Below are 12,785 nucleotides of genomic sequence, written 5' to 3' on the forward strand. Positions count from 1 at the left end.
CGAGATTAAGAGTCGTGCGAGTAGACTTAGAAGGGAGAGAAGGAGGGAATGAAACCAACAGAGGGGGTATTTCAAAAGCAATGAGGCACATGGGAGACGTAGAACGACAGAGAGACGTCAGCATTGGTAGCAAGAAGTCGACTCTCAAAATATAGAAAAGATATCCCACATTTTTATTTCAGGGGACACCAAAAATTGCACTGCTGTGGCTGGTGGCGCTGTAATCCGATAGGAGTACTGCATAGACTATAGAGAAACGGGCCGTGGTTGCTTTGCTGTCCAGCATGAATGCTCTTGCAGAGGGAGGAGGAGGGGGGGCTCTGTGTCTGTGTGGGGTCTTCCTACAGCTGCTGTTCCCTCGTCTACCCACCTCATAGGTGGCATCTTCTCTTTCGACTTCCCCTCCACCAAGTGATGGCTGCACCAGTAGGCTTGCTTACTTTTTTCTTGCTCCTTGAGCAACATTACATGCTTTCAAACGGAAGAAATGGGGAGGGAGCGGAGGCGCACATTGAGGCAGCCAACGGAAGATCGCCCTGGTTCAACCTCACGCGCACACATGCGCGCGTACTCATACGAGCAAGCGAGCCTGCACACCCCCAACATAATTCGCAGAAAATGAGCGCTAAAGATGCCCCTAAAACCTGAAGCACACGGCAAGGAGATAGGGAGGAAGCCGCGTCTTTGTCCCCTCTCCTCCCTCCTTCCCGCATCCCCTTCCCCCGCTCCGCCACGCCTGTAGAGTCTCCGTCTCACATCGCTCTCCTTGACGTCACAAATCCTGAGACATCTCCAAGAGGCGCTTCTGCAGCACTTCTAGCTGCTGCCGCTGTGCTGGATCGGGCACCTGCGCCAAGTCGCGCACCGACATGGTCAATACTCGCTCCACATCTTCCTCGCTCATGTTCTGAATGAGCTCCAGCACTTCATCGCGCTCTGCCTCCGTCATCGGAGTTGACGGTTGCAAAAGAGACGTCTGTGCCACGGAGGAAGCGGTCGCCGAGGAAGAGGCACTACCGGCGGCGGTGCCGCGCTTGCGGGTACCGCGCACCTCGTCACTCTTGATCGCCGATTTTGGCTCCTTCTTGGTCAGCTTCAGTGACTGTGCCGGATGCTGCTGGGGTGTCTGCTGAGATGTTTGCGGAACGGATGGAGGTGGCGGCATCGGCTGCGGCGGCGGTGGTGGCTGCGCTAACTCCGCCTCTGTCTCCGCTTCCTTTCGCGACTGGTACGCATCACGAGGTAATGAGCCAAACGGGATTCGCCCGGCGTGTTGGAGGGTCATGACCACCGCCGACTTCAGTGCCGGATTGTTGTGCAGCAGGCGCTTTGCCTCGGTTGGACGCTCCAGCGCCAGAACGCGCAGCTGCTCCACCGCCGAGTACGCCTCCTCTGTTGCCATGCCACGCAGCGCGTCAAGTACGAGGGAACCCTCGCGTCCAAGAATCGGATCCGTGAAGAAGCGAGGGAACTGCATCGTCTCTCGCCCAGCCTTATCTGTGGTTAGCTGCTGTGGCTGCTCCTGTTTCTGCTGCTGGTGAGAGAGTGGAGCACGCGCCATCGGCGCACGCATGCCACCGTCACGGCCCATTCGAGGAGCATAAGGTGGGCGTGATGTGTTTGGAGACGGATACAGCTCTCGCGGCCGCTTGCGGAAGGGGGAGTAGTCAGCGGGCCCACTGCCACCGCCGCCGGGACCTGCGCGCACTGGTCCGTGCAGAGTGGTGGTGCGCGCTGCTGTCACGCGCATCGCGCGCTCGCCAAAGGTGGTGCCATCAAGGCGGCGAATAGCCTCTTCCGCTGTCTGCGCATCCATGTACCCGGCGATGCCATAGCGGAAGTCCTTCCCTGGCGCCGGACCGAAGATGGTGAAGTTTACGACATGGCCAACGGACTCGAAGTGCTGACGCAACTTCTCCTTCTCGATTACGAGGGAGACTCCAGTGAAGAAGACGCTGGACGCCACGGAATTGCGGTCTTCCATATTTTTGTGCTCACGCCGAAGCCGCTAGCGTGTGCGTCTGTCACCGTGCGTTCCACGTGGTGCTCCGTTCCTTCTCTCCCCTGGGCTTTTGTATTTTTTCTTTACTTCTGCACCGCCTCTTCCCACCTGCAGTGCACTGTTGGCAATGTGCGCAGGTAACCGCGTGTGCACCTCTTTACGGGGGTACACGTGTGTAGGATGCACGGCGGACGATGGGGCAGAGAGGAAGAAAGGGGAACAGGTAGAATAGCGCAAAGGTGAAGAAGGTGAGTGAAGGTCAAGGAGGAAGGGTTGAGAAGGCCTGACGAACCACAGTGCTGCACGAAGCCGAAGACGCTGGTCAGAGGCACAGGTGAAGGGGGAAGGAGAGAGACATTACAAGCTGATCACTTGTCAGAGCAATACACATACGCACACACAAGAAAAAAAAATAATGATGTGTCACCCTCCCACATGTGCAACTGAGAATAGCGTGAAGCTGCTTGTGTGTGTGCATGTGTGCATGTGTGCATGTGTGTGTGTGTGTGTGTCTGTACGAGCAGTCAAGTGGGAAAAGAGCGGGCGCTGCAATGTTCACACAAATACGCATGCAAGACGAGCCCCTGAAGTAGTTTTTTTGTTGCTGTCACGGTACGGATGCTCAACAGTGTAACTCCGCGCCCACCTCTGCGTGTACATGGGCGTGTCCATCTCTCGACGCTACGGCATTCAACTCGATGGGCACCCCTTCTTGAGGGCAATTTGTTCACGTATGCAGGCCGGCAAGCCCCTGAAAAAAAAAAACACACACAGCCATCGATCGACTACACCTCAGCAGCAGAGACCACTGCATATTCGCCTAGATCTTGGAGCAGGCAGTCAAGCTAAAACACCTCATCCTCGGCGTCTTCCCCTGCGTCTTCAAAGTAGTCCAACTCCCTCCTCACCTGCATCGCATGGTAGGTGGTGTAAAAAGCACCAATACCGTAGTGCACGGGACGCGGAAAGAGTCGACTCGTAAAGAGAATCTTCATTGGCGCGCCCAAAGTGAATAGCAGCGATGCTGTGAGACCTGCCTGCGCGCCTAGCAGCGGCATCTGCAGCGAGTTGCTCAACCCAGTGGAACAGCCGAGGAGAATAAGCAGGGTGACGTTGGTGTAGATGTTCGAAATCCTCAGCATGCCATTCAGCACGCTGTTGAAGAGGCATGAGACCGCGCACACACCGGCAAGCGGGGTGTTGATCGCGTAGGGATCAAACCACTCACGGCTAGAGGTACTACCCATCTCTGCTGTCAAGTAGCGCCGTCCTTTGATGTATTGACTGCTTGCTTTACTGGTATAGGCGCATGTGCATGTGGGTGTGTGTGTGGGGGGTGGGGAGGTGCCGTTTCTTGTGTGCGGGAATACGCTCTCACCCTTTTTTTAGAGGAATGACGCACACGCTTTTCCGGCTTGATCCTTCATGAAAGCGGCGGGATCAGTCAGTGTACCCTACGACTGAGGGGGGAGCACGGCGGTCGCGTCTCGCACGTCACTGATTGCGCTACTCGTTTTGGGGGAGGAGGGGGGGGCTATGCAGCGGGGAAAGAATGACGTGTTACACGTGCGTGGAGCACTCATTTTTTGTGTGTTTTGTTTTCATAGAAAATGACGTTGTAGAAAAGAAAGATGAAGAGGGGAGAGTGTGAAGAGGTAAAGAGAACGGGTTCTCGCTAGCGGAGGTAAGGAGGGCAGGCCTAACGAAGAGAAGGAGTCTCCATTTGAAGATGTAAAGGGATAGCCCTAACAATGACTCAGAGGGGGCTCTGACAGATACGCAGAAACTCCCAGCAGTCGGAAGTGCTGTATATCATCACGCCATCCCCTCTTTCCGTGCTTTTTTTTTACATCAGATATACACGCGTATACGTGTGTATACGTATTTATGGGAGCTTGCCAGTCGGCAGTCACGCACCTGCACGCGCTTCGCTGGCACCCACGGAGTGACAAAGAGCCAACGCCGCGGTACTGCGAGTGCCACGTTCAGTACCTCCTCTACCATTATTCATCCCCCCCCCCGCCGCACACACACGCACACAAACACACACCGACAGGTAGAATGACGTCAAACCAAAGTGCGCAACACCTTGTGAGTTTTTAATTTGAGAGAGTCCCATGGCTAAAGATACAACGCTTAAAACAATATGAAGAGAGAGAAAACCACAAACGCACGCGCACCATGACGCAGAGAAAGGAGGAGACAGAAAGACAGAAACGCACACCGAAAAACCACTCAGGCAGGCAAGAGCGAGAGGTACACAACCACTGCTGAACCACGACTAAAAAGAACATCGAGCAAGAGGTGAACCGAATACAACTCCACAGCACCATGGACGAGCGAACACGCCAATGTGGAGAGAGGGGGTCAAACAAAAAAAAGGAATACAGAGGAGCAAACAAGGTTAGCTGAAGGGGAGAAACAGTATGAAGGAGGGAAAGGGAGAAGAAAGCGGGGAGAGGAGTCTAGGGCTAACATCCCCCCTCCCCCCCCCAAAAAAAAGAAAACATGGCCGCACTGCTTACAAGAGCCCCCCTCCCAAAAAAGGCACCCCTTCACTCTCCTTGTGTTGTGCAGGACGTGACCTCGTATTCGACTTCGGCTACATCGAATACACCTCTCCGCTTTCTGTTTCACAGACTTGCATTGGGCCTTTTCTATTGCTTCCTCCTCTATATTAAATTAAACACTTACTGGCGCGAAAACGAACAAACACAAACAGGGAAAGGGAAAAGAGACAGATAGACGACGAGAGAGAGAGCTGCAAGAGGTGGAGGAAAGCCACAAGGACGGGGGAGGGGGGATTATGCGCATTCATTGGCGAAACACCCCATATGGACATCCCCACTCCCTCTGCTCACCCAACGCGCTGCGCTCGACAAGGTGCAGCCTCATCCCCCCCCCCCTCACTCTTTTTCTATTATGCTTGGCTCTTATGCAGCTGACGGCACATATACCACCACCACCAGTACCGCTTACATATTCGCAAGATACTGCTTCGCCTCTTCCGAAAGGCAGCTAGGGCCAGCCGCCTTCACGCAGGTCAAAAATCCGGTCTCAGAGCCGGGAAGGGCTTGCAAGACGGGATGGTGGTTAGTTACCCACTCGAGAATCACATCGTGGATGCGTCGGGCCTCTACCTCGTCATCCTTGGCCGGCAGCGCCTTGCCCACGACTGTCAGCATGGCGGTTGCCACCTGCTGGAGCGCCGTGGTGCCGAAGAAATTCAGCAGTGACACGTACAGGCTGATCGCGTTGCACGTGCAATGCGTGTACTCCTCCTCATTCACCAGGTTCGACGCGAAGTACTTATCGGTCACCTGCTGCACGTGCACGGCGTACTCACCGCCGTTGACGACCATGTTCGTCGTCGGATGCGAGCCCAGAAGCTGGACTATGACATTCATGAGGTAAAAGTCGCTCTGCAGCAACGCATCGTCCGAGGACGACGACGCAATTGTCAACGAGCTCGTGCAGATCTGTGGCAGCGACGGGATAATCGACTGCGGCGCGTGTGTCACAAAGTCGCACAGGATACTGGCAGCGCGCGTCATGTAAAACTCGTCCGTCGACGACTGAAGCCACTCGCCGAGGACAGGGAAGGCCTTAGCGAGGAATGGCTCCGCAAACACCTCCTTCGAGGCAGCGAGTAGGGTGCCGATCAAGTCACATATGGAGGAGATGGTAGCCTGCACCTCCTCGTCCTCAACCTCAAGCGCGTCGAGTTCGTCCTCATCGTTCTCCGTTGCCCTCTTCTCCAGGCACTCATTGCGGCGCTTTACAACAACCTCCAGCGCCGCCATTACCTTGTCGCACACGAGGGCCGTGTTGGTAGGGCTCATGATTGCCGGGTGCACGCTAACGCAGCGGCCGATGGCCCGCAGTATCATCTCCATCACGCTGTTCTCCGACTCCTCGCCGAGCGCCTCCATCAGCTTCGGAAGGGCTACCTCGGCCAGCTGCTGTGCTGCCGGATCCTTCATCTCCTCGTAGCACTTCAGTATCTCGTCGAGCATCGACGCACCGCTCTCACGAATAGCCTCACCAGCAATGAATGTCAGCTGGCCAATGGCCGCGATGGCAATGTCGTGGAAATACGGGGCCAGTCCTACGCCGAGGTCCTTCAACATCGCGAAGACCACGTTGGAGGCGAGCTCCTTGTCCTCGATGAGGCTTGTGTGAATCGTTACGACACGCTCGCCGACGCCCGGGATAACAAAGCGCATCTTTTCCACACCATCTGGTAGGTCCTCGTCACCGCCGCCCTCACCAACACCGACATTCGCGATCTCCATGTCACATTCCATGCTCATCATGTTCAGCAGGATCGGGATGACAGTGCTGAGGTACGGCTGAGCCTGGTCCTTGAGGCACTCCACCATGCACGTCCAGCCACGCATCACGAAACGCGTGCGTGGGTCATCATTGGTGAGGCCGCCGGCACACAGCTGCCTTAGGTAGTTGCACACATCATGCGCGTACTTGGCAAACGCGTCGCGACCAACGCCGCAGGCGAGCAGTGTCACGCATTCGATAGCCTTACACTTTGTCTTCATTGCCTCCGGTGCATCCGGAAGGCTTAACATCTCCTGGTAGACGGGCACAAGCTCCTCCACGTATGGCAGCAACATGCTCTTGCACGTCGAGGACACTGACGAGAGTACACCCAGCGCTGCCTCGCGGACAAAGTAGTGCTGCGTCCCTCTGATCATCGCCAAGCAGTCACCGCACATCAGCTCGATGTACGGATGCAGAATGGCGCGGAACTCGTCGAGTCCGTCCTCATCGTCATCCTCCTCTTCATCGCCTGTCACGCTGTCAATGAAGCTGTCAAGGCAGTTCGCGGCGCACGTTGCCACGCGTGACACGTCGTCGCGCAGCGCAGCAACTACAGCAGGCAGAATAGCGCCATGAACCTTCATCTGCAGCTCCGGTGTAAAGTCCTGGGAGAGCTGCGCGAGGCAGTCCAGCGTGTTAGCGCGCACGTACTTGGACTCGTCCTTCACGTGCGGCACGATCATCTGCACCAGCGACGGCAGCTGCGATGCAAAGACGGTACGCATGCCTTCGCCAGCGTAGCAGATGAGCAGCACCGCGGCATTTCTGTGCTGCCACAGCGACGAGTTGATGTTCTGTGTGAAGAGCGCCTGGGCCGTCTTTTGAAGCTTGCGGCCGCCGAGCGCGTTCGAAATGCGGTCCAGCCCACTCGACCCGATCACCAGATCCGAGTTTTCCTCCAGGTCGTCCTCGTCTTTGTCGCGGCCGGTGATGTCCCAGTCCGCGCCGTAGTCGGGATTCAGAGTGTACTGGAAGAGCAACTCGAAGAAGGAGGAGGCAAACTGCGGCACCTTGCGCACAGTCTTAGGAACTTCCTCACAGTACGTCAGCATCAGCTCCACCGCCATGTGGCGCGCTCCGGCGTCTACCTGAGGTGCAGCAGCCACCTGCATCATGAGCCCCAGAAGGTTCTCGGCGTCATGCTGGAAGAGGCTAATACTCGACGAGATTCCATCCACAGTGGCCTCGAGCATCGACTCCACAGACTCCCACTCGCCCTGGTTCAGGTAGGCCTCGATGACACCCAGCATCTTCGGCACCAACGGGCGTAGACGGTCCGCCATGCCAAGGTTGGATAGACGGATCGTCGTCTCGAAGGCGGCCTTCTTGAGATCTGCAGTGTCTGTCGCTTGCACGAAGCACGTCTCCAAGCCCTGCGCCAGCGTATCGGCATGAGATTGAAAGTAAGCAGCCATGGCCATCGAGGTTGCCTGAACAATTTCGCAGCACATCGTCTTCAGTGTCTCGTCGCCCTTGATGTCGCCGAGGATGGTCATAACGTTCGTCCACAGCTCATTCCAGTCCTCCTTCTCCTGGAACACCTGCACCGCCAGAGCACTGACGCACGCCGCAGCAGGTGAGCGCAGGCCACCCTGCGAGGAAGAGCTGATCACAGAAAGCATATGCGCCTTCACTGCAGCGCGTGTTGCAGCATCGGATGCGGCGTACGGTGAAGGGGTAGCATTGAAGAGCTTGCGCAGCAGCACCAGGCTAATGGTCTTCACACCCATATCCTGCGAAGTTGCACTGGCCTCGGCCAAGGTGCACATCATCCACACAGGGTTGGAGGCAACCATGTTGTTGTAGTGCTCCTCGGCCGACTTGCGCTCCTGGTTATCTGCGGAGCGCAGCCCATTCAGCACCACGATAAAATGACTCGAGTCCATGGTAAGCACAGGGAGGCGTCGATGCCAGATATATAGATAAAGACGTAGATATGTGCTTGGCAAAGGAAGCGTGTCAGCAAGAGAGAAACCACTTTGGTTAGCTGCTGAAGTTCTCTTGCCGGTTCTTTTTCTCTATGCTTTGTGTGGCGAGTGAAGAGGCGTTCGTATGCGCCCACCCTTCTTGTCCTGTATGAAACGGCAAAGAAAAAAAAAAGAGATCCTAACTTGTGTGCCTGAAAATATATGCACACAAGAAAAAGAACGACAACTTAGTTAATCAACCCTTAGGTGGCAATTGGGTTATCCCTTGTGGCTTGCTTCTCCTGTGCTTCTCTTTCGTAACAGTTACTACGTCTTAGGTCAGAGCGTTCTTCTTTGAGGCGCGGCGTCTTCGTCGTTGTTCTGATGCTTTTCTGGGCAGGGCATCCGAAATCATCGCACATGCGAATACATTTGTTTGTTGTTGTTGCGGGGGGAGAGAGGCAGCGGCACCGATTGTTGTGAGCACAGAAGACCACATCAGAACCGCGCCCAGGTGTGAGCCCCAAGCAAAAACAAGGGAAGAAGGCACAGAGCAAGAAAAGAAGGTGACGTCCAGGGAGACGGGAACACCATCGAATAATATGACGTGAGATGTCAACAGCATAGCGAGAAAAACATGAGTGGGGAGGGTCAGACAGCTTCTCGAAGAGGGGACGGGAGCCGAGGATGCCCTTCAACTGCGAATCAGTCAGAGGCAGACTGCACCTCAAAAAGCACCACAGGTGTCAAGAGCGGCACGTGTATGTCTCTGTGTGTGTGGGGAGGGGGGGGGGATGTGACGTGATCCAGGTGCTTTTCTATCGCTGTAGGTGTGGTATTTCCATCCATCACACTACCCATTTTGAAAGCGAAACAAAGAAAAAAAAAGACGCCGTCGTCACGATGACGGGCGCAGCAACTCTGCACTCAAAATCACAGAGCTGGGAGGAGCAGCGGTAAAGAGAAAACGACAAAGAAGAAACATAAGACGCCGAGCCGCTCACTCGCGCGTGTCTATGAAGTTGCAAAGGCATATACTCCGTATGCGGTGTAAAGAAAGACGTCTGTATGAGAGCAAATTAAAGCGCAGTGGGAAGTCTTTCGCACCTGCGACTGAAATCCAATCATGGCATCAAAACATTTTAGCCTTCTCTATGATAAGCACGTCACACCTTGGAGCAAAGATAGTGCCTCATCTAGTTTAGGGACAAAGGCAAAAGAGTGCAGTACTTCTTCCGAAAAAAGCGACAAGACACCTTCTTGTACTCCTGAGGAGGACGTGCAAAGAGATCCTGTCAATGCGGGCGAGGGCGTCGGGCCTGGGTGTAGAACATCCGTGCAATGTAACACGACCACATTGGGAAACGGGTACTGCCACTGCAGCAGCGTGTCCATAAAAGCGTCCTCATCCAATATTCCCAAAGAGCTGCGCACACCTCCTCCACCATTTACCCCCTTTTCGAGAGAAGCACCATGCACATTTTGAAGTTCAACAGCTGCATCTCGGATATGGCCGTCGCACAGCGGGATGCTTGCACTCACGCGAGCCCATCCACGTTTGAAAGCAGTGCTAAGGATGTGAAAGGCAAAAGAGACGGTAACATGGCGGCGCAAGGCCAAGAAATCGGCAGCAGCGCCCTCACTCAATGCTGCAGCCGACACGCCCGGGCTTTTGCGCACCTTCTCGAAGGTTTGCAACAACATCATCCACGGTGCCTCGCTCAGAGTGGTAAGCGATAGGGTATGGGTTGTGCTGTCCGCCTCCTTCCCGTAGTAGCTCGTGGCGAGGCTCACAAGAGGAGAAGGAGCCACAAGCCCATCAACGCACAGAAGATACTCCATAAAGTGACTATCAGTAAGAACCAGCCGCAGTGTTCCACGTCGCGACTGCCACACATATGTCGCGGGGCAGTAGTAGTTAGCCTCCAACGCTACAATGTTGTCAGAGGCAATTTCCCCCTCATTGATATCCCTCCGCCAGAGACCCGATAGCCGGAGATTTAGTCCGGACCACTGTGCCTCGCGACGAAGCTCAGATAAGTCACCCAGTTGTTCGCCGCCACCGCTACTCCTAGTCAAGAGGGAAGGGGAAAAGAGTAACTGTAAAGTACGCTGTGACGCGCTTCCGTAGTACCGTAGGCTCCCTGACACTTCTGCCCACTCCGCAAAAACGGGTATTAGATCATCAAAGCAGCACGTGCCGTCTATCAGTAGCCGTAATGCGCCACACGGTTTCGTGCACGACATTGTACTATGCCGAGAAAAGGCACAATCTTGTCGCAGACGGCTACCCCGCTTATCGGCGGACTCACAAAAAATACTCAATGCAGTGCGCAATAGACACTTCGTAACACTGGCGATACCGCCTTCGTTCATCTCAGCGTTGCAGTGCGCGGGAACAACAAAGATAAGCTTGCAGTGAGCATCTGAAGAGCCGGAGGTGCAACTGTGTGGCCGCAGTGCACAGCCAAACCCATTGTTCGCCGGGCAGGTAAAAAGAAGCTCCGTTGTGTACCCTAACGATGCAGCTTGACTAGCTACTGCTGACAAAAAGTGCACTGGTGGTAAATGAACACCAGATGAACGCACCTGCTCACTGCTTTGATCGATGTCATCAAAGTTAGATACCACGAAAAAATGAAGCTTGAAAGGCTGCGAAAGGTGATTTTGCGCTTCGTAGCCAAACAACTTAGTCGCAAATATTGTGCTCGCCGAAAAGGAGGTGGTTTCGCACAGGCAATAGGTTAGTGCTGATTTCATACTCAAAGCTGGTACAGCGTTCCACGCCTGAAGAGTACGAATGTACTCCTGTACCGGTGCCTCGCTACCTGTCTCACTGCCTGCATCAGGCAGGTTTGCTTTTCGACAAGCATTATCCTTTGAATTGTCCTTTGACGCCGAGACATCCACCAATCTGTCTAGAAACCAGTCATACTCGACGCTACATCCACTGCACGAGCTTGAGTGCTCCGGTGCGGCGTTGTCTTGTCGCGAACTCGCAAGCGCAATGGCTTTCACAAAGTCCGCAACATCAGCACCAGAGTCGTGGTCCAGTGAAGCAAGGTGTGCAACTCCCTCACTTTTCTTCGCCTGTCTATGCCCCTTTAGGGAAAGTAATGGAGACTGTGTTGGTTCAGTTTCTGCAGCGCATCTCTCCCCTCGCCTTTCACTGATCGAGTGGGCACTTCGACGCGTTGTCTTTGCGCCTTCTTGCAATACAGCTTCTACCCCTTCCTTGAGAGACGAATCGTCCTTCTGTAAAGGTATCACCCGCTCTGTTGTCCATGTGTCTGAGCGAAAAAAGCACACTGCACGCACCTTGATCAGTTTTGGGCGAGCCTCACTCGCCAGGGGACTAATTGTGATTTTCAGAAAGGTGTTGAGCTGAGTGCCCGGTACCTTCAGACTAGTAACACAGCTGGGAGCAGCTGAAGTAGTAGTAAGCACAAGAAAGCCACCATGCCGGGAGCTAGATGTTTCAATGACAACGCTGAAAACATGCCTTTCTTGAATGGGAAAAGCTGCAGAATCGAGATGAAGCGAGGGTCTCTCGATATCATCCTCCACGACAAGCACCGCAACAAGGTCCTGCACCACATAAGTATCGGTACTGCCTCCTGCCGGCAGGTCAACTACCTTGTTGTGCGTGTAAGAGAGCAGTTCTCTACGTTTCCGCATGTCCGCTCGGTTTTCAAGCTCAAAAACTGCACAAGCTTCATGCGAGAAAGAAGTGCATGTGACCCAGCTCTTCGACGGCAGTTGAGATCTCGACATCCACAGTCTGACGTTTTGTGGCGTCAGCAGCGCAGACCCGATACCGACACCTGTGGCTTCCACAACCTTGAAAGCAACTAGCTCGGCACTTTTGAGGTGCTCAAGAAATCCCTCTACTGTAGTATTAGAGCTTTTCACTGTTGCACTCCGTAGTGGTAAGTTCTCACGTTTGTGAAACTTCGCAATCTTGGGTGATCGATTTTTTCTCTCTGCTTCCTTGAGAAAAAATGTCTTCTCACAGTCATTGCTGGGGGAAGCCTGTAGTTGCTGTGTAGGCTTCTTTTGAGGAGCGATAGGCTTTTCTGTTTGCATAGAAGGCTCAATCACGGATGCTGCATCACCCAAAACCTCAGGGTCGTTATTTGAAAGAGAAGCTTGAAATGCTTCTGGTGCTGCTGGTTTCGAACATTTGTTTTGAGAATGATCAACGCATGATTGTGAAAAGGGGAATGGCTTCTTGTGAAGAGCTGCAGAATGTGCTGTTTGTGAAGAGCTTGTTTTGGCTGCAAGAATGCCGTCTAGTGCATCTGAAAACGCCCTGATGTTCACCTCCATGATTGTTCGATGTGTCTGAAGCGAAACTCTTGGAAAAAAATGTATGCTGGTATCCCTTGTCACCGCCTTTGTGCAGCAACAACTTCTCCCTGAAAGTACCTTGGAATTAAGGAAGAAGGGAGAAAGAGCGCAGCCGGGAAGTATTCAGGTTGCCAAATGGCTGGTAGCGCAGAATCATGGCATTAGCTACAGAGTGCAAGGAAGGCCTT

General features: G+C 54.2%; 4 protein-coding genes across 4 annotated transcripts; all 4 read right to left on the reverse strand.

The window, feature by feature from the left end:
- Positions 1 to 772: 772 nt before the first annotated feature.
- On the reverse strand, positions 773 to 1,984 carry LBRM_32_2340 (conserved hypothetical protein; the record flags this gene model as incomplete). Its single annotated transcript, XM_001567538.1, has 1 exon — positions 773 to 1,984. One exon carries the CDS (start codon positions 1,982 to 1,984, stop codon positions 773 to 775), a length of 1,212 nt encoding a protein of 403 aa, XP_001567588.1.
- An 863-nt stretch (positions 1,985 to 2,847) lies between these two features.
- Positions 2,848 to 3,249, reverse strand: LBRM_32_2350 (conserved hypothetical protein; the record flags this gene model as incomplete). Its single annotated transcript, XM_001567539.1, has 1 exon — positions 2,848 to 3,249. The coding sequence occupies one exon, from the start codon at positions 3,247 to 3,249 to the stop codon at positions 2,848 to 2,850; it is 402 nt and encodes a 133-aa protein (XP_001567589.1).
- Positions 3,250 to 4,977: 1,728 nt separating this feature from the next.
- LBRM_32_2360 (conserved hypothetical protein) lies at positions 4,978 to 8,226 on the reverse strand (the record flags this gene model as incomplete). The annotated part of the gene is made up of 1 exon (XM_001567540.2): positions 4,978 to 8,226. One exon carries the CDS (start codon positions 8,224 to 8,226, stop codon positions 4,978 to 4,980), a length of 3,249 nt encoding a protein of 1,082 aa, XP_001567590.2.
- Positions 8,227 to 9,399: 1,173 nt separating this feature from the next.
- Positions 9,400 to 12,576, reverse strand: LBRM_32_2370 (conserved hypothetical protein; the record flags this gene model as incomplete). The annotated part of the gene is made up of 1 exon (XM_001567541.1): positions 9,400 to 12,576. One exon carries the CDS (start codon positions 12,574 to 12,576, stop codon positions 9,400 to 9,402), a length of 3,177 nt encoding a protein of 1,058 aa, XP_001567591.1.
- Positions 12,577 to 12,785: the final 209 nt, after the last annotated feature.

The sequence above is a fragment of the Leishmania braziliensis genome, chromosome 32, assembly GCF_000002845.2.
Source record: "Leishmania braziliensis MHOM/BR/75/M2904 complete genome, chromosome 32".
Classification (NCBI taxonomy): domain Eukaryota; phylum Euglenozoa; class Kinetoplastea; order Trypanosomatida; family Trypanosomatidae; genus Leishmania; species Leishmania braziliensis.